This window comes from Podarcis filfolensis, assembly GCF_964270895.1.
Source record: "Podarcis filfolensis genome assembly, chromosome: 13".
Classification (NCBI taxonomy): Eukaryota; Metazoa; Chordata; class Lepidosauria; order Squamata; family Lacertidae; genus Podarcis; species Podarcis filfolensis.
The window spans coordinates 29,725,090-29,747,643 of record NC_139615.1 but is presented as its reverse complement, the minus strand read 5'-3'; the positions used below and the strand labels follow the sequence as shown (position 1 = coordinate 29,747,643).

Genomic DNA, 22,554 nt, shown 5'->3' with positions numbered 1-22,554 from the left:
GGAAGCAGGGAGGGAAATATGGGGGAAGAAGTTTCTTTAGGAAAAACACAGTGCCAGGAATCTCACTGCCCAACTTCTGCAGCATAACCCGTTACAGGCAAAACTGCCTTATATACAGAGGATGTTAATGAGTCGCATTCAAAGGGTGTGCAATCTGTGTACACCCTAGCTGAGCTTTACACTGAGCTGCAACATTCAACTAGGGCAGTCTGAGCACATGGCAGCTGGGCTGTACAGATCAGTAAGTACATGTGTACATGTCTTCATGTGAAGATGCCTAAGTGCATAACAATCAGTGCCTCTAGATCAGTGTTTCCCAAACTTGGGTCTCCAGCTGCTTTCGGACTACAGTTCCCATCATCCCTGACCACTGGTCTTGCTAGCTAGGGATGATGGGAGTTGTAGTCCAAAAACAGCTGGAGACCCAAGTTTGAGAAACACCGCTAGGTAGACCCCCAGGAGAAGCCACGTTGCCCAATTCTGCTGCCACCCCATCCAGGGAAGCAGCAGCGGCACCTGCGTTGGGAGAGCTGCTCTGCCCTACCGCAGGGGCTGCTACTGCACCTAGCCCAGTGCTGCCCACTCTGGCTTGCAGCAGCTTCCCAAGCCCTACCGCAGGTGGTCTTTCCTTCTGCTAGAAATCCTTCTAAACAAAGGGTTGACTTTGGGACCTGAGGCACGTACTCTCCCAATGTGCTTTGCTTTTACATGTGAAGCATCAGGAAACCCCTTTTACGATTTGTGGCAGCGATGAAGAAGCTGGTTCCCTCCAAGTCGTAGGAAGGCAACCACTCTCCTCGGCCCTGGCCACGCCAGCTGGGGGATGATGGGATCTGGAGTCCCCCAAAGCCTGGCTCCCCAGCCCTGCTGTAGGGAAACTTGCTCAGTGCACACCCAGCCCCCTCCCATTGCTTCCTTTGCCTGCTCAGGAGAGCTGGCATGACCTGGCAATTAAGAAACAAGGGCTCTGAACCAGGAAATGAACCTGCTTCAAATGCGCTCTCTTCCATGGACACAGAAGCCTAGAACTGTAGAGTTGGGGCCCCAAGGGTCATCCAGTCCAACCCCCTGCAATGCAGGAATCTAAGTGGGGATCCTTTTAGGCAGGCCCCTTGCTCTCAGCCTCTCATCAGGGATATTACTTACCTTACAGAGGATGTGCAAAAAGAGAATGTATGTGGGGAGTTCACAATGCTCTTTACTATGCAAATGAAAAGCCATGATCCTTTTGTGTACACCACCCCCACATTCTCCCTCCCTTGCAGGGGTGGGGGACCTGTGGCACTCCAGGCTCTGCTGAACTACAACTCCCATCATCTCTGACCATTGGTCACGCTGGCTGGAGTTGTAGTCCATTGATTTCGAGTGAATCATGGGTTCCCTACCTTGGCTCTAGCCAGTGTGTCTCTGAACACCTGGGAGAGCAGCAGTGGCAGAGAGGCTGGATGGCCATCTGTCATGGATGCTTCAGCAAAGTTTTCTGCATTGCAGGGGGTTGGACTAGATGACCCTCGGGGTCCCTTCCAACTCTACAATTCTATGATCCATGTCCCTTCTTGTGAGCTCCCCAGATACATCTGGGTTGGGAAATGGGAAGCTAGGCTAGATTAGGGCTTTGCTCCAAGTATTTTCCCTCTCTTCTTCCCACATCAAGGCTACTTACCAATTATAAGACTGGACACAGGCATAAACTTCGAAGCCACCTGCAACCTGTTGGAAGAACAGAATCAGGTCTACCTTTGAGCGAGTCAACAATGACACCCAAAGAGTGAGAACAAACCTGGTTCATTTGATAAAATCTGAGTTGCCTCCACAACTCTAAACCTTTCCGGCTCTTACCCCAGCACCAAGACTTTCTGAATGTCAACTAGCATTATGTACTGATTAAAGATAGTGAGGTGTGATCCAGGAGGCTCTGAATTAAAATCAGATCTTATCTCAAATGAACGCCAGTTAGTGTTGCACAGTGGTTAAAGATAGGCTGCTCTGACCCAGGAGGCTTATAATAAGACAAAGCACAAAATGCATATATGCATTTGTAACACAAAAATATTCTTTCCAGTCTGTTCTATAGGGCTGTTTCGAAGATTACTGATAATCTGTGCAAACACGGGCCTACAAAACATGCTCTGCGAAGGCAGAGTCAGGGAATCTTCAGGACAGGGGTGGTCAACCTACAGGCCTGTGCCTAACTTCAAAAGCCCTCCGCTCTTCCCAGAAACCTGAACTGACAGCTAGCAATCTATCCCTCCTTCTGCAGCATGCTGGGTGGGAAGAGAGGTGGTGGCAGAAAAGGAAATAAAAGAAGGGTAGCTCCAACCATTTTTGGCTCTGGCTCTGCCCCACTGCAGGCATGCAGCCCCTGATGAAAGCCTCAAGAGACTTAGTGCAACAGGGAGGAGCCCTCTCCCTTCTCTTCTCTTCTTTTCTCAGAACTGCAGAGCCGGGCAAGAGAGTCCATTTTCCCAGGAACCCTTTATCTAGAGCACAACTTGAAATCAAGCCAACTGCTTGCCCCTTCCTCTGTACGATGGGCTGGACCAAAGCAAGCAAATGTTGGGCAGGCTACCGATGCAAGATATTTTGTGCCCTTAAAAAAACAACAGCAAATATTTGTCCAAAGCACCCTTGCCTCATTTTCAAAAGCCTTTGGATATAAGATCAGTTAAATGATCTTATAACTACTGCTTTTTTATTTTTACTGTTGCTACGATAATTGTTTTTGTTTCTGATGTTTCTGATCTGTTTTATGGTTCTATTTTGTAGGCTATCTTGAAAATCTAGATTAATAAAATTGTGGTTTCAAAAAAAAAAGCCTTTGGATGTCTTCCCTACTGATTATAATGGGTGGGTGGATGGGTGTTGTAATGGTTATAGGGGTTGCTCGTGCGTAAGTTGCCGCCACTCCTGGCTAGGTTGCCTGGTTAAACCTTTTCTGTCTGGACAGCCCTTCACTTCGTGGCTGTTTCAGTCGCTAGCAGAATCCGTCAGTGGGCGTTTCTTGAACTTCTTCCAGCAAAGAAGTTCTTCGACGCCAAGTCTACGCCTACTTTCCCTGCGCGGAAGTCTTCTGCGCAGGGTGGGTGTGGGTAGCGGAGGACCCGTGCTCTCCCCGCTGGTCTCCGGCGAGGAGTCCTGGAGCCCCCTTGCCGATTCCCCCATCTGCCCCCCTTTATCCCTGGTGTTATGTTGATTTCCTTCCTCAGCCGATGAGTTGCCTCTCTCCCTGCTGGGCCCTTCTCCAGCATCGCTTGGGAGGGCTTGCCTCCGCCTCTCGCTCCGATGTCAGTTCCCTGACAGGTTTGGAGACCAAGAAATGCCTAGACCAGTTTTAGAAACTCAGGTATATAAGCTAATTGCCAAGTGCCACCTTAAACCTGGGTTATGGTCGCCACAACGGAATTTCAGCAGGGTGAGTGCAGAGATTAGGAAGTTATGACTAAAAGACTGCCATTGATCGCATTGTTCTGTTTTGCTATTTATTGAATTTAACTGAATGTTTTATTGATGACTTCTCTGTTTTTACTAATGTATGTCACTGCATTTTTTGTTTTAAATGTTGTACGTACATTTTTCTTTTTAAGATTATTTTACTGCATGTTCTGTAAACAGCTTAGGGGTTTTGCATATTAAGCAATATATAAATATTATTGCTGCTGGTGACCAAATATTTTTTCCTCTTTAAAAATGTTTTCTGCTTCTGATGGTGTCCTTTCACTGCCCCGCCCAAAAGCACAGCGATTCAAAGTAAAAAATGGAGCCTTGGTGAAGGCATTTCTTGATTGGAAGCCAGTGTTGTCGCTCACAGAATTAGCCCCACTTCCTCTCCGGGTGGTGCTTTTTTTCATTAATGGACAGCTCAAGGGCAGCTGCAAACCTTACAAGTCCACTTGGGGTGGTTTTGAAGCCTCAGAGGCAGTCCGCTTCACCTTGACTTCCCCAAATATCTCCACAGTGGGGATCCTTTCATGGACAAGTCACAGGACCAAAGCAAATGAGTATCTTGAAATTTCAACATTATCACTGGCCTATACTGAACATATTTCACTCTTGTTTATCGGAAGCTCTTCCCCAGCTGTCAGAACCACACAGCCTCATATATGTGACCTGTACCAGTAACATGTCAGTAGCAAGACTTCTCTAATCTTGAACAAAACATCCTCCACACACCCACTGCCCTGCTTGCCAGTCACTCACCATCCTCCAGGAGCAGCGCACAGATCCAGCAGCGCCCGAGACTTTGGAAGGAACTGGAATTTGCGGTTCAACTGAATGAGCTTGAAAGACGAACGGGAACGGAATCCTGGAAAAGGGATGCATGAGCACCATGCCATGCCCAGTTAGACCTCATTCATTCATTCAATGCATTTATATCCCTGCTTTTCTTCCGGGGAACTTGAGGTAGCATACATGGCTCTTCCCCTCCCCAATTAATCCCCAGAACAACCCTGTAAGGCAAAGTCCTATTCTTGAGCACTGTCTTATTTGGCCAAGATGAGGGTGGGAAACTAGGAAGTAGTATTTAATGGACAGATGCAAGGAGAATGGCTGCTCAATGTTCCAGGGGCTTATCAAGAACGATTTATCTATCTATCTCACTATCAATCCAATACACATACCCTTTAGTGCAAGAGTGAAGTGTGCCTCAAATTTTAAGCCAGAAAAGAATGTGGCCCAGATATCATTTAGCTAACCCAACCTAGATAACATAGGAAGCCGCTTTATACAGCCTGCACCGGCCTTCGTACATCATTAGCCCAACCTCAACCAGCTGGCTGGGACCTGCTGCTAGATTGTAACTTAACAAGGTAGGCCACACCAGCTGCTCTACCACAGTACAAATATAATAGTTAAGATTGAAAGAGTGGCTCCCCAGATGCGTGTTTGTGCAAAAGGAAAGTCTTAGGACTCAAAAGGCTGATTACATTAACACTGACTGACAAAAAACAGCTATCCGGGGTGTGATGGAAAAGTTAGTTTTGCTGGACCGGTTAGATCAAAAACAAAAGAAAGTGTGTGTGTGGGGGGGTGTTCTTTCCCTGCCAGCAAATTGTTAATGAATGGCAGCCTCCGATTGGCTGTGGTTCCAGGGGGGAGTTTTTAAAAGGAAAGGATTTGAGATACAGTGGGAGGTAGAGTGAGGTTGGGTGAGTGGGTTGGAGAGGTCGGGAGATAGGTAGGGAGACAGGTTGAGGTAGAAAGAGTGAATCTGAGAAAGAGTTGGTTCTGGAAAAAGACAACTTCCCTTCTGAGTGTATTGTATAGACCAGAATTTTACTGGGAGGCAGAGGTTGAACCAGGAGAAGTAGGAGCTGGAAAGGAACAGCCTACTTGGAACTCAAATCTATTCTGGAGGGGAGAGATTCTTCTTAGGAAAAGAAGAAACTCCCAAACCCAGTGAAGGGAGGGGGTGTGGAGAGCCCTTGAGTCTATTGCTTAAGGTACCTCAGTAGCAGGATTGTTAAAGGGGGTGGATAACTGAAAGAAAAGTATCACCAGAACCAAACCTAGAACACAAAACTGAGGACGAATTAAAGTGTACGCCTGAAGTAACCCAAGTTTAATCCATTTGTGTTATATACTATCTTGCCTTAAATAAATCTTTATTGTTTATTTAAACAAAACCTGTCTGAGACTCCTACTTACTAAATATCCCCTCACAAAGTTCCCCCGCAGGATACTCTGGGCTAGAATTTTAAGAGGAAAGGAAAAGAAAATTTCAAGTAAAGGGTGGTTCAGTGAGGTGGGGGCAATTTATCTAAGTGAGAGTGGGCCCAACGGCGTGAGAGGAAAAAGTGCCGTCGTGTCCATCGTTCACACAAGCATCTTTCCTACCCCTACCTGAAGATGCCAAGGATGGAACCCTGGGGAGTGCTTGTGTTAGCCAGTGTAGACCTTTGCATGGAAAGCCTATGTTTTGCCACTGAATTATGGTCCTTCCCTTGAAGGACAACCTGTATCTAAAGCAAGCCTAATGGATACTCACCCAATGGATACTCACTGCTCTTGAATCATAAGAGCAGCATAGTGTAGTGGTTAAAGAGACTAAGCTATGAATCGGGAATCCCCCAGTTCAAATCTTGCCTCTGTCATAAACTCATTAAGGTGGTCTTAGGTAAGCCACTTCCTCTTAGTCCCTTCCATTTACATTATGGGGAATAACACTTATTTATCTCACAGGACTGTTGTAAAGATGGTAACTAAAACACTTTGAACATCTGAAAGCACTTATCAAATGTCAACTGTTGTTGCTGCTATTGTTGTTGTTGTTGTTGTTATTAATAATATTTTGCCCCCTGCAAGAAGATTACACAACCCCCCCCATGCAAGTTATACCTAAGCATTATAAAGTTCCTCTTAAGAGTCATGTAAAGCAATGGTTCTTCAACAGGTGGGTCAGAATCTGATCCGACGTGTGTTGCAACAGATACACTGCCACCTTGCTAATATATGGTAAAATATTAAGAAATCGGTCCCCAAAGTGGAACCTGGGTTTGGAAAGGTTGACGATGCTCAATATAAACTTTAACCTAATTCTACATCCCACAAGTTTAAGTCGGTTACTGTTTACCCAACCCTCAGCAGAAACCTTACAGCTAGGTCTCCCTGCCTCCTCAGGGAATCATAGAATTGCAAAGTTGGAAGGGACCAAGAGGGTCATCTAGTCCAACACCCTGCAATGCGAGAATCTTTCACCTAACGTGGGGCTTGAACCCACGACCCTGAGATTTATTTATTTATTATTATTATAAGTCTCATGTTCTATCGACTCAGCTATCCCGGAGTGGAACAGTTTCAACTTCAACCACCCCTCCGGGGCCCCCGTTAATCCACAAATCAATCCCAGCCCAAGACTTAAGCCATAGTAACTACCTCACAGGGCAAAGAGAGGGGAAAGAGTGTCTCTGAACCCACACAGAGTGACTTTTCCTCTCTGTCGAGCAACTATCCCCGCGTATCTGGGAATGAGGGCAAGACATACACTGGGGTCGTTTATTAAGGGAATAAACAAATAAATCAGAACTACACCCCAATTTTCTCACCAGTCTCCTTGGCCAAGTGATAGAACTTGTCCCTTCGGGTCTTCCCTACTTTGGGCTTCTTGCCCATCTTGAAATCAGCAGCTGGGGGTCCCTCCGACGCAGAGAAGCAGCCACTACACGCACATGTGCTCGGAACTTGATCTGATCCTTCCTGTAGCCCGTAGCACTTCCTCTTCCGGTTTGTATCATTACGTTCGCCGGCATCATCACAGCCATCTTGAGTGTGGCAGAGCCCCTCGGCCCCCCCACCCCCGCTCGCCCGCCAAATGCAAACGGACAAGCTCCCGTTTTACCTCCTAGGGGACCATAGGGAATCCGAAAGACAACTACTGTCTGTCAAACTGTCATTCGGTTTCCCGTTTTTTCCATCTAAGGTACTAAGGACCCTACCAACATGGCAGCAAAAGTATGTCAAAAATGACTTGAGGCGGAAGGGGGTACGTACGCATGTGCAGCGCCTAAACGCCACAAGAAAACTAAGAGATATGAATACAAGAAGTATCAACAAACATCGCTTCCGGTTCTCGATCGTAAATTCGTAGAACTCGTCATATGGAGGGGGGGCAATTCTTGCTCCGCCACATATAGAACCCGGCAATCTAGAACCGGAAGTAGATCAATTAAACCTACTGTGGACCGGATCTCTTTGGAGCGGAAAGGGAGGGGGGAAGGAAACGGCTTCCTTTTCCCAAGAAGGGCGCTCGAGCGTCGGCCATGTTGATTGAGGGCAAGCAACCGGAAGGAGGAAGGAGGCCTTCCCTTCCCGCAGCTTCCGCCGTTGAGTGAGCGCATGCGCCTTTTAGTGAATGTGGATACCGGCGAGGGGGAAAATGGCGGTTGAAGGGCCGGAGCAGGTAAGCGGCTTCCCGCGAGTGCTGAGTCACTCCGGCCTCCGCTCTCTCTCACTGTTCTCACGGGGGTGTCTTGTTTGTAAAAGTGGGCGAGAGATAAGAGAGGTCCGTTTGCCACTTGCCTGGACAAAGGGGGAAGGGATGGCGGAGAGGCTTTCGTTAAAAATGGTGGTGGTGGGGGGTATAAACGGGGAATGAGAAGGAAGTTCGTTTGTGTGTGGATGCAGATTAACTGCGAAAGTGACGGAGATGTTGGCGGGGCAACAGGGGAAGGAGGTGGCCTGACGTTAAAGGGCCCCTGACCCGACAGAGGCGCTTGGTGGTATGAAGGCAATCTGGGTGGGTGTAGTTGCTACTCAGCTGCGTTATTATTATTAATTGAATTTTTGTACCGCCCTATACCCGGGGGTCTCAGGGCGGTTCACAGTTAGAAAGCGGGGAAGGTGTGTCCTCCTTTGCCTGCCTTAAAATGATAATATGGGAGGGTCCACGTAATGTGGAGGGTTGACAATCATTTGTAATGTCATGTGAAAGGTTACCGGTACTAGTGGTGATTGTGATATTTATTAAACGTACAAACTGCGAGAGGCAGTGGAAGACACGAGTGCCTGGCATGCTCTGGTCCATGGCGTCATGAAGTTTCGGACACAACTAAACAACCACCACCCCCCTCTTTGCGTGAAGATCGCAGGGTGGTTTCATGAAAGATGAAGACACAAAATGTATAGCACAATAAAACATCAAAAGGACTGCGACCCATAGCTCCCCCTCCCCAACACACATTTTTTAAAGGCCATAGAGTGTTCAGCCCTAAAGGTCTTTGGTGTAGACTAGAGGTATGTTTTTTTGCCTGACACCTAAAGATATGTAACAATGGCACCAGGCAGGACTGTCTGGGTGGGCATTCCACAAATGGGGAGCCATTGCAGAAAAGGCCCATTCTCGCTTGCTGTCACTTCTAGGTGTTGGAGAGGGTGTTACTGCCTATTTTAAACAGTTAAAGGGTGCCTGTTTCTAAATAGTAGGTGTGCTAGCTTATGGGCTGGGGAGAGGAGTGAAACAGCAAATTGTAAGGTGGAGGTGACAATTCATGGTTTGGGTAGTGGGCTGCAATTTAACTTGGGGGGCGGGTGGTGAGCTGTGCCTCTTGTCCTTGAGCTTATCTGTTTGTCTTCTTCTATTTGCTTTCCCAAATCTTTCGGGCAGATGGAGTTGGATGAAGGCAAAGGTGGGACTGGGCTGCGCCAGTATTACCTCTCCAAGATTGAAGAGCTACAGGTGAGATATTCTTGTTTCCTGGAGTGGGAGGATCAATATAAGTTCTCACTTTCTAAATCCTTTCTCAAACGCAGACAACACAACTTTCATACACACAAGTTGTTTTAACATGTGGGGCATACTATGGCTAGTGGATCTTTAGATGATCTCCAGTCTCTTTATTGGCTCACTTTTTTATTTCTATAGTGCCTATGTTAAGGGCAAGATATAGGCCCTCCTCTCAGGTTTATAATTAATGGATGAAGATAGGCATGCATTCTATAATGTGGTTTTGACAAAAAGTTTGCCGGGCTATGGCGTGTGTGTTCAAATACATTTCAACACACAGAGTATGTCTGTTTCTTCACTGTAAAAGACAAGACATGACACATAAAGGAAGGTGTTTGGAAGGAAAAGAGATCTCTTCGACAGTACTGTGGGTGGGGGGAGAGTTGTGTATTTCCTACCTTTTTCTCACACCTTTCCTCCAGTGAGCTTAAGGCAGTTTACATGGTGGTTCTTCTCCCCGCCCCCCACTCCTACCCTGTGAGATAGGCGGGCTGAGACAGTAACTGACCAAAGCTTACTTGGAGAGCTACACAGCAAAGTGAGGGGTTGAACCTGAGTCTCCTTGACGTTAATCCAACACTCTAACCACCACATGCGTCTGGTGTTTACATCCTGTTTGGAGCTAGCTGCTTTTCCACTCCTTAGGAAAAGATAATGCAATTATCCCTTGTTTGCCAGCTAGTAGCCAGAGTGCCCCAACTTGTATCTTGGTGAGAATAATTATCTGGTGGCTGGTGTAGGGGGAGCAAACACCCTTAGTTGATGGGGTACTATGCTATTTTGGCGTAAAGTGTCATCTTTCTCCATTTCTTCTTCAAGTTGATAGTCAACGATAAGAGCCAGAATCTCAGACGGCTGCAGGCACAGCGGAATGAACTCAATGCCAAGGGTAAGCTGGGGATTGTTCAGCTCTCTGCAGTGTTGCTTTTGTGTTTTGGGAGAGGTTTGATGGCTTTTGTTTTTAAATTCTGTTTCTACCCTGCACCCACATTTTCCCCACTGGCAAAAACCAGTATATGTTTGCTACCTTAATTTGAAGCAACTTTGCTTGACTGATTATATTTTTATAAAGTGTAATGCTTTTATGTTAAGAATCTGTGGTCACTTTATGTAATCTCATAAGTAAAATATCAGACACTGGGTATATTTATAACTTGAGATGTAAATACTTTTAAATGTAATCAAAATAGAAAGCAGCAGAGTTTTTAGTCCTCAGTTGTACATAAAGCATTTTGTTTCCTTAAGGTGGCAAATTAAGCTTTTGAACTGTTCTGAAATAGATATGCTACTTATTTTCTTATTTCATGACCCCCCCCCCCAAGAAATGTTTCCTCCCTTGCTTCTGGAAATGTTGTCTCTCTAGGGAGGGGCAGTCCCTGAGTTGTCCAAGATGATGCTGAATTGGGCGACTTCCTCTCCACTGGTGCTAATGCTGTTGTGTTTTCTCTGACCACCCTAGTGCGCCTGCTTCGCGAGGAGTTGCAACTTCTGCAGGAACAAGGTTCCTACGTGGGGGAAGTGGTGAGGGCTATGGACAAAAAGAAAGTGCTTGTCAAGGTATGGTCACCCCCTGCATGTGTGTATCAGATATATACATCTCTGTGTGTAGACAAGGGTTGTCCTTTAAACAGGCTATGATTGTGAGTTGGGAATAATAACTGTTGGCATTTAAACAGCACTTTCAATATTCAAAGCACAGTGTTAAAACTAGGACTGGGAAGAACATGGGTTCAAATACCAACCTGGCTGTGAAGTTCATTGGGTGATCTTGGGCTAGTTGCCATCTCTCACCCGAGCCTCCGCCCCACAAATTTGTGAGCAGAAAATGGGGGTTGAGAAGAGGTGCAGGTATGCTGCTCTGAGCTCCTTGGAGGAAGAGCAGCATAAAAGGACAGCTCTGTAAGGTTGGAATTGGAAGACAGTGGCATGTCTGAGGCCCCTAATTACTTCATGGTAGAGAAGAGAATTTTAACCTGGGTTCACAACTCAATTCTCCTGTTACTTTGCTGTTTCTGGACAGAAGTAGCAAAAATGATTGGATATCTAGGTGCTTAATGAATCCTGTGTGGCTTCCAAAACTCTTTTTTTATCTGTTTTTACAATAGTAATCTTCCTCAATAATATCTTCAAGTTGTTTTGCACTGTAAGCTAGAAGTGCTTTGCCATACGGGTGGAAGTGGGTATATTTTTCCTATGAGCCATGTTGACTGTTGATTTCTTTGGCTGGACTTGTTTTGCCATTGATGCTGCAAGTGTTTGATTCTTACGGTAATAACTGGCCCTCTATTCCAGGTTCATCCTGAAGGCAAGTTTGTTGTTGACGTGGATAAAAACATAGACATCAACGATGTGAGTATTTGCTGGGCCATGTCTGGTATTCCACAGACATGGGAATACCAGAATGGGAATAGTGGTGTTTATGTCTCTGTTGGATTTGCATGTGTGCTGTTTTCTTTCCTGTGTCTGGGTTTGCTCTATCTTGTAAATGCCCCTGGGGAAACCCAGGGTGGAACATGCATCTCATGTACCTCTATACCACACAGGTAACCCCGAACTGCCGTGTTGCCTTACGGAATGACAGCTACACACTCCACAAGATCTTGCCAAACAAGGTGGACCCCCTGGTCTCATTGATGATGGTGGAGAAAGTGCCGGACTCCACTTATGAGATGATTGGCGGCCTTGACAAGCAGATCAAAGAGATCAAGGAAGTGATTGAGCTGCCCGTCAAGCATCCAGAGCTTTTTGAAGCTTTGGGCATTGCTCAACCCAAGGCAAGTGAAAAGAGATGTGGTGTCCCCACCATATCATGCCTCGCTTTCTCACTAGACCAGACTTTAGATAAATGGATAGACAATTACTCACACTTGACATTAACTACAAATAAGTATTGAAATACTCATCCCACATGAAGAGAAGCAGTCCAGTTTGCTGTCGCCCCCATTTCCTGGGCCTTCTTTAGGGAGGGGTGCATCTGAAAGGTATGAGGGGCTATAGCACGTGCCTTGATTCAGAAGGCCAAGGTTCAGCCCCTGGCATCTCCAGTTCAAAGGAAATAGCCTGTCTCAGAATGGAAAGCAACTACTGTTCAGGGCTAGGCAAACCAAGGGTCTGTCTTGGTATAAGGCAGATTCCTGGGACTCCATGCCTATGACAAATGGAGGGTGGGTAGAAAGCAGGCCTCTGTATTAAAAGCCCGCAAAAGGATGCAAATTTTCTACACCTTTTGTTTCATCGCCCCAACTGACACCATCAAGGTACTAGACAGTCTGCAAGAGAGGTTGTCAGACGTGCTGTGCTGCCATGAGTTCTTTTCTCTTCCTCTCCACTAAATGGGTTTAGTTCCCTCCCCATACTAATCTCATGTTACACTTATTGCAGGGTGTGCTGCTGTATGGACCTCCTGGCACTGGGAAAACTTTGTTGGCCCGAGCAGTGGCTCATCACACTGATTGCACGTTCATCCGTGTCTCTGGCTCTGAGCTTGTGCAGAAGTTCATTGGGGAAGGTGAGTGAGGCGGGGTGGATGGGAGAGAGAAAGTTTTTATTATTTATCACATTTTTATCCTTCCCTTATTCTAGCCTGGGATTTAAGGCAGTGTGCTTTTTAAAAAAAGTTTTAAAATGATACATTTTCCATAAGTTTTTTATGGACTAGAACCTCTGTTTTCGAGCATCTCAGAAGTTGAATGTTTTGGCTTTCAAATGCTGAAAACCCAGAAGTAACTGTTTCAGTTTCCGAACGATTTTTGGAAGCTGAATGTGCCACGCGGCTTCCATTTTGAGTTTCCCTACTGTATTGAGGCTTCCGCTTTCAGGTTTTGAACGTTCTGGAAGTTGAACGGTCTTCCAGAACGGATTACATTACGAAAACCGAGGTTCCACTGTACATATATAAAACATTAACCATTACAAGTCACTTCTCTTAGGACTTTCCAGTCCATCTCTCCATGGCATTCCATTCAAACCTTGTTAGGCAGTGTGCACGTTATTCTCAGGAGACCCAACCATCCAGGCACTGACGAGACCCAGCCCTCCTTAGCTTCAGTAAGGTGGCAGCTCATGTACCTTAGACCATACTTGGGGATCCATGTATTCTTTTTCCCACTAGAAAAAGGTATCTGCCTGTACAGTTTGGCAGATGACTTGAAAAAGACTGTTTACAATTTTGCAGAGCCTGAAAATGGGAGTTCTACGGTCCTCCAAGCACGGAATTGGTCACAAGATTCCAGTTCTGTGATCAAGTTGCCTCTTTGTCATAGCTTTTCAGGGTATGCCTGTTGATTGAGCACTATTGCACCCGTCTCTTAAAAATGCAACTAGTCTCTGAGATGGGGCTGGCGGGATGGTTTGTGTTTGATAAAGGGGTAAGGGAGCATATTTAGATAGGGCTGTATGTTTGGGGGACGAGCTCATCTAGCTCTTGGGGCTCATCTACAGTAATTGCTAAAAGATCTTGGCTTGTTTCCTGGTGGCAGGTGCACGGATGGTGCGTGAGCTCTTTGTCATGGCCCGGGAGCATGCTCCCTCCATTATCTTCATGGATGAGATTGATTCCATTGGCTCCTCCCGTCTGGAGGGTGGCTCTGGTGGGGACAGCGAGGTTCAGCGCACCATGTTAGAACTGCTCAACCAGCTTGATGGTTTTGAGGCCACCAAGAACATCAAGGTATGTTGTGAAAGGAACAGAATCCACACCTTCCCATCATTCTGTGGATTATGCACAGGAACGTAGTTCGTATAATTGATGGAGTCTGAAGAATGTTGCTCTTTTTGACATATTTTTTTTAAAGAAATACATAATTTGAACCTAGATTGCACTTAAGGCTATGAAACCTTGCTACCAACAGTATGTACATAACTATAGAGGGGCAGAAGTGGAGGAAGAGGCAGAGAGGATTCTGGCTGCAGGAGAAGAGAAGTAATAGGTGGCTTGGGGAAGAACGTTTACTGTGGTCTGTTGATGGGAAGCGGGGATAGATGTAGCACCTGCTGGTATTTATTAGCCAAAACACTACATATAGGCTTCTAGTGAAATGCTGTTTTTGTCCTGTTTAGGTCATCATGGCGACCAACCGCATAGACATCTTGGATTCAGCCCTGCTTCGCCCTGGGCGTATCGACAGAAAAATTGAATTCCCTCCACCAAATGAAGAGGTAACGGAGACTTTGTGGGAGACAGCCATTGCATTTCTCCCTGTAGTAGGCTTTCCCTCGATAGCTTCTCTTACCCTGGCAGCCAAAGTCCCTGTTTGCTAAACTGCATTGTCATTTAACTGCTGCTTCCTCTCTCCTTCCTGTCACTCCACAGGCTCGACTTGACATCTTGAAGATCCACTCTCGCAAGATGAACCTGACACGGGGAATTAATTTGCGGAAAATTGCGGAGCTGATGCCAGGGGCTTCAGGGGCTGAGGTCAAGGTAAAGTAGCAAGTTTGCGTCTAAGAATTCTGCTCCCCAAGTTTGGCACCCCTTCTCTAACTACCACATGCAGCATTAAGGATCATTTGATTATCAAGGCCTGCTAGAAATTCCTGGTAACACTTTCTGAGGCTTGTATGTTTGCATCAGTGAGTAGAAGGGACTTCAGACAAAGATTTTAAAAATCAAGGATTTCAGAATCTCTTGTGGTGGTTGTGCACACACACATTCAAACTAGTTTGATACTCTTGGGTTGTCCTGACCAACCATTTCCCCTCAGTGGAGAGGTGCAGTACCTAGTCATATGTACTAATCTCACACACATCCACTTTGACGGCTATCATTTTGTTATCCTTGGGTGGGGCAGAAGCAAGCCTACCTGAACTGTATATTCTCTTGGCATTTGTGTGGGGCAGCTCAGGTGGGTCCCTTACATATCTCTTTTGCAGGGGGTGTGCACAGAAGCTGGAATGTACGCGTTGAGGGAGAGGCGGGTACATGTAACTCAAGAAGACTTCGAGATGGCTGTAGCAAAGGTATTGTGGGTTGTGGGTATGAGGGAAGGGCTATTCTTTGGGGTGGAAAGAGGAGCCCAAGATGTAGGGGATTTGCACTTTGTTTCTCTTGTCATCAGTGTTTGTGTCAGAGCTTGCTTGCAGGTAACTGCCTTTCTCCTAAGGTGCTGCAGAGATTAAATGAAGGAGTGGGTAATAGTGGGGGCCTTACTAATGCTGTACTTTTACAGAGAAAGCCTATGTGGTTTGTTCCAGGGCAGGATAGCCATTACAAAAAAAAAAGCCCACATCCATTTTTGTTGTGGGAGGGATATGGAAGGAATAGTGAGAGTTTAATGCATATATTCAGGGTGGGATTGGAGCTGAGACTTCATCTTGTCCAACAGGTAGTATACAAAAAGGTTACTAAATTGTGTAGAATTCGGGTAGCTATTTAACTGCTTGCAAGTTTGATCTCTGCTACTGGCCTTTTTGCCTTTCTGACTTTATTTCTAATGTTTTCTCTTTGGCAGGTTATGCAAAAAGACAGTGAGAAGAATATGTCTATCAAGAAGCTGTGGAAATAAGTTGCTGCCCTTACCCAAGCAAGTGAATTCCGACCTCATTCTCCACTGTAATCTTTACACCCCAATGTCCTTCCCCCCTCTTAATAAAACTTAATATTAACAGTTGTGCTTGTAAATAGAGGAAGGAGAAGAAAGCACAGAAATTTGTGCTTAAAGACTTATCTATTCCTCCAGGTCTACAGAAAATTAGCTCCCAGAAGCAGAGACCTGTCTTTTGGTACAATAGATTTCACTCCACTGACTGTGGGAAGGTAAAATGTTGAAGCACTGTTAAGGCCCAAGGTCAAATAGCTATATTTGAAAAGCCTCTTTAATGCCATTCTTAATTGAATGCTATGTTAAACACCCTAAGTGTTGGTATTTCCCAGTGTATCTTTTCCTCAAATCATGATGAGTGGGCTTGTGAGTCTTTCGACCCATCAAATATCAATTCTCTGTCCTAGAGCCCTTATAGGGTTGGTATGAAAAGAGAACCGCTGAGAGATTATGATTTATCATGATCTGTATAAAACAGTGTTATTGTTCAAGGAAGCCTGTCTTTGGAGCACTCAACTAGAAACTGCGATCAGGAGAAATTTTAAAGTGAACTGATTAAATTAGCTGGCCTCAGATTGTTACTCAGATCACACATTTCTATAATTTGGTGTCATTTTAGACAAATGTGTGCAAGGGTGAGGAACCTGTGCCCTTCCAGATGTTGAGTGGCAGTTCTCATTGGCTCCAGCCAGCATGCCTCAAAAGGAGGAGTCCAACATCTGGAGCACCACAGGCTACCACTACAAGGCTGCTGTACAGCTAAAAAGAAATGGCGTTCAGTAGCTAGATTACGTTACGTATAATTTTGAGTGCTAAAATGAAGCTGCGTAAAAGAAATCTTGGAAAAAAGTAATGCATACTAGGTTTCCAAGTGCTTCAAAGTGGGCAGATTTAAAGAAGTAGCTTGTTGTGAGACATCAGGCCTACTCCCCATTCTTCCACCTCCAAAAGCCAGAGCGCAGAAATGTGGCAAGGGTGCAGCAATTAGCTGGAGACCTACTCCAAAGAACTAGTTGTCTGAAATGTTCACATTACGGAAAAAATCGTCACACTGTGGTAGCCAGAACTTGTCTGCTTTGTAGAGATTCTCGCAATGAATTTGGTATTCCATGTAATACTTGTTCAACTAGACCTTGAGTGTAAGAGCTTATAAGTTACTTGTGTCTCACTTATAGCATGGCAGTGAACCTTGCATAAGCAGAGCAAGGATGTGGCAGCTGTGGCCCATTGGATATCACTGGCGTCCTAATTCGCATCAGCCCTAACCATCATGGCCAGAGATGATGGGCGCTGTAGCCCAACAACGCCTGGTGAACCACAGTTCCCTCATCCTGCTACAGCTGAAAGGTACACCTGCTCCTCGAGAGCAGCCTCCTTTTGTAGGGCAGAAGAGAAATCAGGCAAGCTTAATTCAAGCTGCTGCTTAAGAGTACTTTTATTAGAAAACATTCAACATAGAAACTGGTAACATTCTTGTTCATAGTGAGTGAACTTCCCATCAGCTCCTACTTGGCCAACTACATCTCAAGAGAAGGACCAGAAAGCAAGGAGGATATATTCTAGATTTAAGTGCCGAGGGGCCAGGAGCTTGGGGACTGAAGGCACTTGGGGTGGGGGGCGGCAAGAAGGCTCAAGCAAATCTCTCCTTGGCTGGTGGCCTCAAAGGAGTACATGTGGCCTGACCAGAGAGGAACAGGTCTCCACTATTCACTTTTTAAACTTCGTGCTGGAGAACCACAGAAGAAATATCAACTGATTGTCATTAACTGAACAGCAAAACAAACAAACCCCTCTTCAGAACCATGCTGTTTCAGAGGGAGCAAGGGCACCAATACATATTAAGAACAAACTTCCCGTTACAAAAAAAACCAAACCTGCTCCCAAAAAAAGAGATAGTGCAAAGACTAAATGCCAGCAAGCAAGGCTGACAGTTTGGAATGGATGAAGCTTTGGTTAAAAATTGAGCAGCAGTAGCAGCCACCCGACATTGCAAGGGAGGCTGCTGAGACTCAGCTAAGAGGTAGAAGGCAACTCAAAAATTCCCAGTGTCCCAGAGGCAAAGCGCATAGGAAGGGTAAAGGGTGGGGGGGTCTGAGGAAGGAGAGGAGCTCACTTTTCTCTCTAAAGGTGGTTTTAAGCCTTGTATAATCCCCAGGTGGATACTGAATAAGCTTCTTCCCCTCAATCCCCAAATGAGACAATGGGGGGCAGAACTCCCCCAGCCCTGATAGAGGCAGAGGATTTTGGACAAGCATTGCCTGGCTGCCGGTCCATTCCAAAGTACCACAAGGTGCAGAAGGGGTGCTGAAGGTGGCAGCGCTAGGTAAGGCGAACGCCAAGCACTTGTTCCAGTTCTTGTCTGCGCTGCTGAACCTGGAAGATACAAGACGGTCACAGTGATGAGCAGGAGCAAATACGCACATCTAGGCATACGTTTTGCCTCCCATGGCAGAAGCACAGTGAGGCCTTCCTTGCTCTCCAAGGGCAAGAGTCTGATTCTCGGGTGTACAATCACTGAGGAAAGTAAATGGGAGAAGAATGGAGCAAGTGTAGGCTGTAGATCACTTGCTGGGATCAGCTGTTAAGCAGCAGTACAAAAGGAATCCAGGGAAGGGGCAAAAAGAAAGCCAGAAAGGCAATTATTGGGGTGTGGGGATGTGCTCGACTGAAAATAACATCCTCCCTCCATGGCCAAGTCCAGGTTGGGAAGATGCTGCATGACTTTAAATAATAGGGAATGCCATATAAATACTTTGCAGAAATAGCCTCTCCAAACCTTGGCAAAGATGTGTCTCCCAACAGCCTCCTGCATCCACGGTTGTTGGTAGAACTCCGCACGCCTCTCCTCTTCAGGGTTCCCAACCACGTCGGTGATGATCTAGAGCAAAATGGGGGGAAAGGGGAAGCTATTTCCTGTGCTGCCAATGTTGAGAGTTTCAAAACAGCGACTGCAGCAAGATTACTAAAACTGCCTTGTTGAGTGTCACTATAACCCAGCAATGTGCGCAACAGAGGCCAATGAGATGCTCACAAACATGGCACTGGTATCTCTCATTTCCAGCTGGAATACATCAATGATTTACTTTGCACATTTCTGCCAGTCTCCAAGAATCAAAACGTTCCTGAATTATTTTAACTGGCAAAGGAGGAAGGGGTAGACTAGGTGGACAAAAGACAGGGAACATGTTAGACATGGCTTACATATAGGGAATTGGGCTGAGCATGGAGAGAAACTAACATCAAAGGCCTGGGCATTCCCACTGTCTTTGTCCTACAAGGGTCACAAGCCGGAACTGTGGCTGCAAATCAATGTATATAAGTTAATGGGAACCCAGTGTTGCTTTTGTGGAACAGAGAGATCTTTGGCCTTGCATTTGTGCTATTTTTATTTCTGTGCTAGGCTGTATTTGCTCTTGTGTTTACTTTTGCTGTTGCATTTGGCCATTTTTTCCCTGTTCCATGGGTTAGTGTTCTTACATACTAACACTGATTATTTGCAACTGTTCATATCTGAATTCTATTTAGTGCTCTTCATTTGTTATGTCATGAGATGCCTTGGGAACAATCTTGTGGAAAAGCAAGATGCAAATAATTGAATGACTTCGGGTGCAGCGAGTGGTCAGGGAGCATTAGAAGCTGTAGCACTGAAGCTGTGTCATGCAAGAGGAGCCCCAGCATCACCATGCATATCCTTATGCTACAATCCTATACACACACATCCCTGGGGGTAAGCTCCACTGAACTCACTGGGATTTCCTTCTGGGCAGACATGCATAGAATTGTGCTGATAGTCCTTTTGCACACCCCTACCTGGTTTCTTCAGAGCCCAGTCCCTAAATTTACCTTCAAGTCCCTCTGCTGAGATCTGATCCACTCCTGGATGAAGTCCTGGGGATTGTTGCTGAAACTCAGCATAAAATCTCGCTGTGTCTTCAGCTGGTTGATCGACTCAATGGTTTCATGGATCTAAATGTAAATAAAGGATATAGGCGGTTCTGATGAAGGAAAAGAAGTGCTCCTCAGACTGAATAAGTCCTGACTACTGATTCAGGTCCTGCAGGTTTAGGCCAGCACAGGGCGACAGGGAAGAAAGCAGTAGAGACAGAAGTATGACATTTGGAGGTAAGAGTAACGGAAGCACTTCCCACCATAAAGCAATGGCTTCATGTTGCCTGACAATTTGGGGTAGGGAAGGAAGACCTAAAGAGAAAGGAGTATCAGATACAGACACAAAGTATTGGAAAGATTAAGTGCCTAGTTTTCTATATCGTTTAACTTCCTCTCAAGCCTTGCCCTCCTTTCTTCCTCCATAATCGCCAGCCCTTCAGGCACAGTCTCTCCCCACCCCCAGGTTTATGTGCATTCACTGTAATTTGTACTAACCCCTTAGGCTAGAGCAAGCTATACAACCAGAGTTCTAGAACGAGGATCCCTGCTATTTTTTTTTTTTTTTGCAGTGCAATACTTTTGCAAATTAGGTTAGCATGCTTAGTCAGCAATGATTATGCAATGGGTTTGCATAATTTTGCAGATGGGAGAAAGCAGAAAAAATGTGGGATGAAGAGAGCAAGATATGGAAAAAATGTATAGAGTTAAGGACTGAATGGTCTTGGAGGTGAGATGTTCTGCTGCCATCACTAGTCTCTGTTTGTCAGAGCTAAAAACCTTGTTTAAATCCCACTCCCAAAATCAACTCCATGTTCTGAACACTCTGAATCCAATCTGTCATGGGTTCTGTTGGTTGCCATGCAGATTCCTAGCCCACCTGTTTACAGACAGCAAGAAGAGAGCCAGCCATCTGCCTAGACTTCCAACTCTCCAGATGCCAGTCTTTTCACAGCTTGCCAACTTGCTCCTCCCCATTCCCCCTGCTCTTAAGACCAAATCCTACCTACTTGCTGTGTAACAGAGTCAATGCTTTTCTAATACCCCCCAAAAAAGAATTCAGAATTTCGGATTATACAAAACTACTTCAATATGTAGGAAAACAAGACGTGCAGCCTACTCAACAAAAATGGGACAACTTGCACAACCTTGCTTTACTTGCACTGTTTATTGCAAGTACAGAATTTGAAATTAATACAAAATATTAGATTGCCAAAGCCAGGTTGGATAGGTAAATGTCGCACTATCTTGAAAACAGGTAGAGGCATCCCCTGCTTATATTTTGGGGGTAAGCTGAGTGCCCCTGCAGGGCAAGGAGAGCATTACGGCACCCCCATAGTTTGTAAGGTGGTATGCTTGATTCTGCTTCCTGCCCCAATGGTCACCAGGGACCTACCTTGACATCCAGGGAGGCAATTTCCTGCTGGTTGGTAGTGGAGGCCAAGAAGTTGCTCATTTGGGCCTTCAAGGGGTCATCCACTTCCACATCAATGTCGTAACAGGCAGTCTTCTTCTGGTCATTAGGGTCCACACTGGAGGGGTGGGTAGGGACAGGAGGCTGGGATGAGGGCTGAGAATCTACATCTCCCCAAGAGCTGTTCCTTCACCAGCACCCCACAAATATTAGGGTTAGGAATTGATTCTCTCATACCCAACTGCCCCATAGGGCTTCAACAGAGGAGAAACAGAGTAATCTGAATGGCAGGGGTACACCCAAATTAGGATGCACAAATACATATGAATCCAAGGAAACTAATATAGCATGTTCCCAAAATATTTTTATTTATTTGAAGTATGCATATGCTGCCTTTCCTGGACTCAAGGAAGAATTATAATATAGAAATTAAAGCAGACAATGAAACCACATCATAGCAAATTTCATAAGCAGGAAAACACATCAACCTCAGAAAGTAAAATAAATGGACCTCACAGTCTTTTCAAAAGGATACTACAGAAGAACTAATCTTTTTTAGGCTTGAAACTAGTTCTGACACACACAAAAATCACATTTATATATGCTGCTCCAGTGGCAGAAAGCTTCCATCACTTCCTAGATACACCAACAGCATCTCCTTCAGATGCCCTGGAGAAAAAACTCCACCCTACCCTGATACTAATTTTTATAAATATTGTTTATCTTCTTAAACAGTTCTATGAAACAAGCCAACATTATTCCCATTTCACAGACGGGAACTCAGGAAACACATGGCTTGTCCCAAGGCCAAATATGATTGTCCATGGAAGAGATGGGATCCCCCCACATATTACTATGATTGAGATTATACTACAGTGGTGCCTTGCAAGACGAAATTAATCCATTCCGCGAGTCTCTTCGTCTTGCGGTTTTTTCGTCTTGCGAAGCACGGCTATTAGCGGCTTAGCGGCTTTAAGAAAAAGGAAACAAACTCGCAAGAACTCGCAAGACGTTTCGTCTTGCGAAGCAAGCCCATAGGGAAAATCGTCTTGCGAAGCGACGCATAAACCAAAAAACCCTTTCGTCTTGCGCGTTTTTCGTTTTGCGAGGCATTCGTCTTGCGGGGCACCACTGTATCTCCCCTTTCTCTCTCTGATGGAAGCTGCATTCCAGAGAGAGATAACAACCAATCAGAGCACAGATGGGGAGCCTCTTCAGACCTGAAACCCTCCAGATGTTGCTGGACTCCATCTCCCATCAGCCCCAGCCACCAAGGCCACCGATCAGGAATGATGGGAGTTACAGGCCACCAACATTGGTAGTCCCAGGTTCCAACCCCTGAATTAAGAGCTTGCTCAGTTTCAGCTCCTGCCACGCCAGCCCTACCTGATCACATGGTTGATAACAATGGGATCTGGATGTTGCAGGAGCCCCGCCAGCTTCATGGGGATCTCAGAGAATCGCATGCGGATGCAGCCAAAGATCTAGAATGGATC

The 22,554-nt window shown here is 45.7% G+C and overlaps 3 protein-coding genes across 8 annotated transcripts in view; 1 reads left to right on the top strand and 2 right to left on the bottom strand.

The window, feature by feature from the left end:
• The window catches only part of FTSJ3 (FtsJ RNA 2'-O-methyltransferase 3), a 40,014-nt gene extending 32,322 nt beyond the window's left edge, over nt 1-7,692 (bottom strand). Inside the window, exons 1-3 of one of the 2 annotated variants that reach the window (XM_083582737.1) lie at nt 7,044-7,692; nt 4,198-4,303; nt 1,664-1,710 (exon numbers count right to left, since the gene is read on the bottom strand). In XM_083582737.1, coding sequence (XP_083438863.1) covers nt 1,664-1,710; nt 4,198-4,303; nt 7,044-7,110 — 220 coding nt within the window. In that variant the 5' untranslated portion in view covers nt 7,111-7,692. The remainder of the gene's footprint in view (nt 1-1,663; nt 1,711-4,197; nt 4,304-7,043) is intronic. The other variant, XM_083582738.1, reaches the window with a different exon arrangement.
• A 57-nt stretch (nt 7,693-7,749) lies between these two features.
• On the top strand, nt 7,750-15,825 carry PSMC5 (proteasome 26S subunit, ATPase 5). Of its 2 annotated transcripts, none has more exons than XM_083583329.1 (12): nt 7,750-7,897; nt 9,101-9,172; nt 10,040-10,109; nt 10,680-10,777; nt 11,513-11,569; nt 11,764-11,994; nt 12,602-12,728; nt 13,699-13,889; nt 14,279-14,377; nt 14,532-14,642; nt 15,092-15,178; nt 15,670-15,825. In XM_083583329.1, the coding sequence occupies exons 1-12, from the start codon at nt 7,850-7,852 to the stop codon at nt 15,721-15,723; spliced, it is 1,245 nt and encodes a 414-aa protein (XP_083439455.1). In that variant the 5' UTR covers nt 7,750-7,849; the 3' UTR covers nt 15,724-15,825. The 2 variants fall into 2 exon arrangements, with proteins under 2 accessions (XP_083439455.1, XP_083439456.1); XM_083583330.1 differs by lacking the exon at nt 7,750-7,897 and adding an exon at nt 8,010-8,233.
• Nucleotides 15,826-17,176: 1,351 nt separating this feature from the next.
• SMARCD2 (SWI/SNF related BAF chromatin remodeling complex subunit D2) overlaps nt 17,177-22,554 on the bottom strand; it is a gene marked incomplete at its 5' end in the record, with an annotated part of 32,705 nt that continues 27,327 nt past the window's right edge. For 2 of the 4 annotated variants that reach the window (XM_083583129.1, XM_083583131.1), the window contains 5 exons: nt 17,177-18,132; nt 18,536-18,637; nt 19,603-19,725; nt 21,041-21,245; nt 22,445-22,542. In XM_083583129.1, the coding sequence (XP_083439255.1) occupies nt 18,079-18,132; nt 18,536-18,637; nt 19,603-19,725; nt 21,041-21,245; nt 22,445-22,542 (582 nt within the window). In that variant the 3' untranslated portion in view covers nt 17,177-18,078. The remainder of the gene's footprint in view (nt 18,133-18,535; nt 18,638-19,602; nt 19,726-21,040; nt 21,246-22,444; nt 22,543-22,554) is intronic. The other 2 variants (XM_083583130.1, XM_083583132.1) reach the window with 1 other exon arrangement.

Coding starts and splice junctions, on each gene's coding strand:
- PSMC5 (XM_083583329.1), top strand. CDS start 7,850: ATGTGGATACCGGCGAGGGGGAAAATGGCGGTTGAAGGGCCGGAGCAG. Junction 7,898..9,100: donor CGGTTGAAGGGCCGGAGCAG/GTAAGCGGCTTC, acceptor TCTTTCGGGCAG/ATGGAGTTGGATGAAGGCAA. Junction 14,643..15,091: donor CTTCAGGGGCTGAGGTCAAG/GTAAAGTAGCAA, acceptor TCTCTTTTGCAG/GGGGTGTGCACAGAAGCTGG.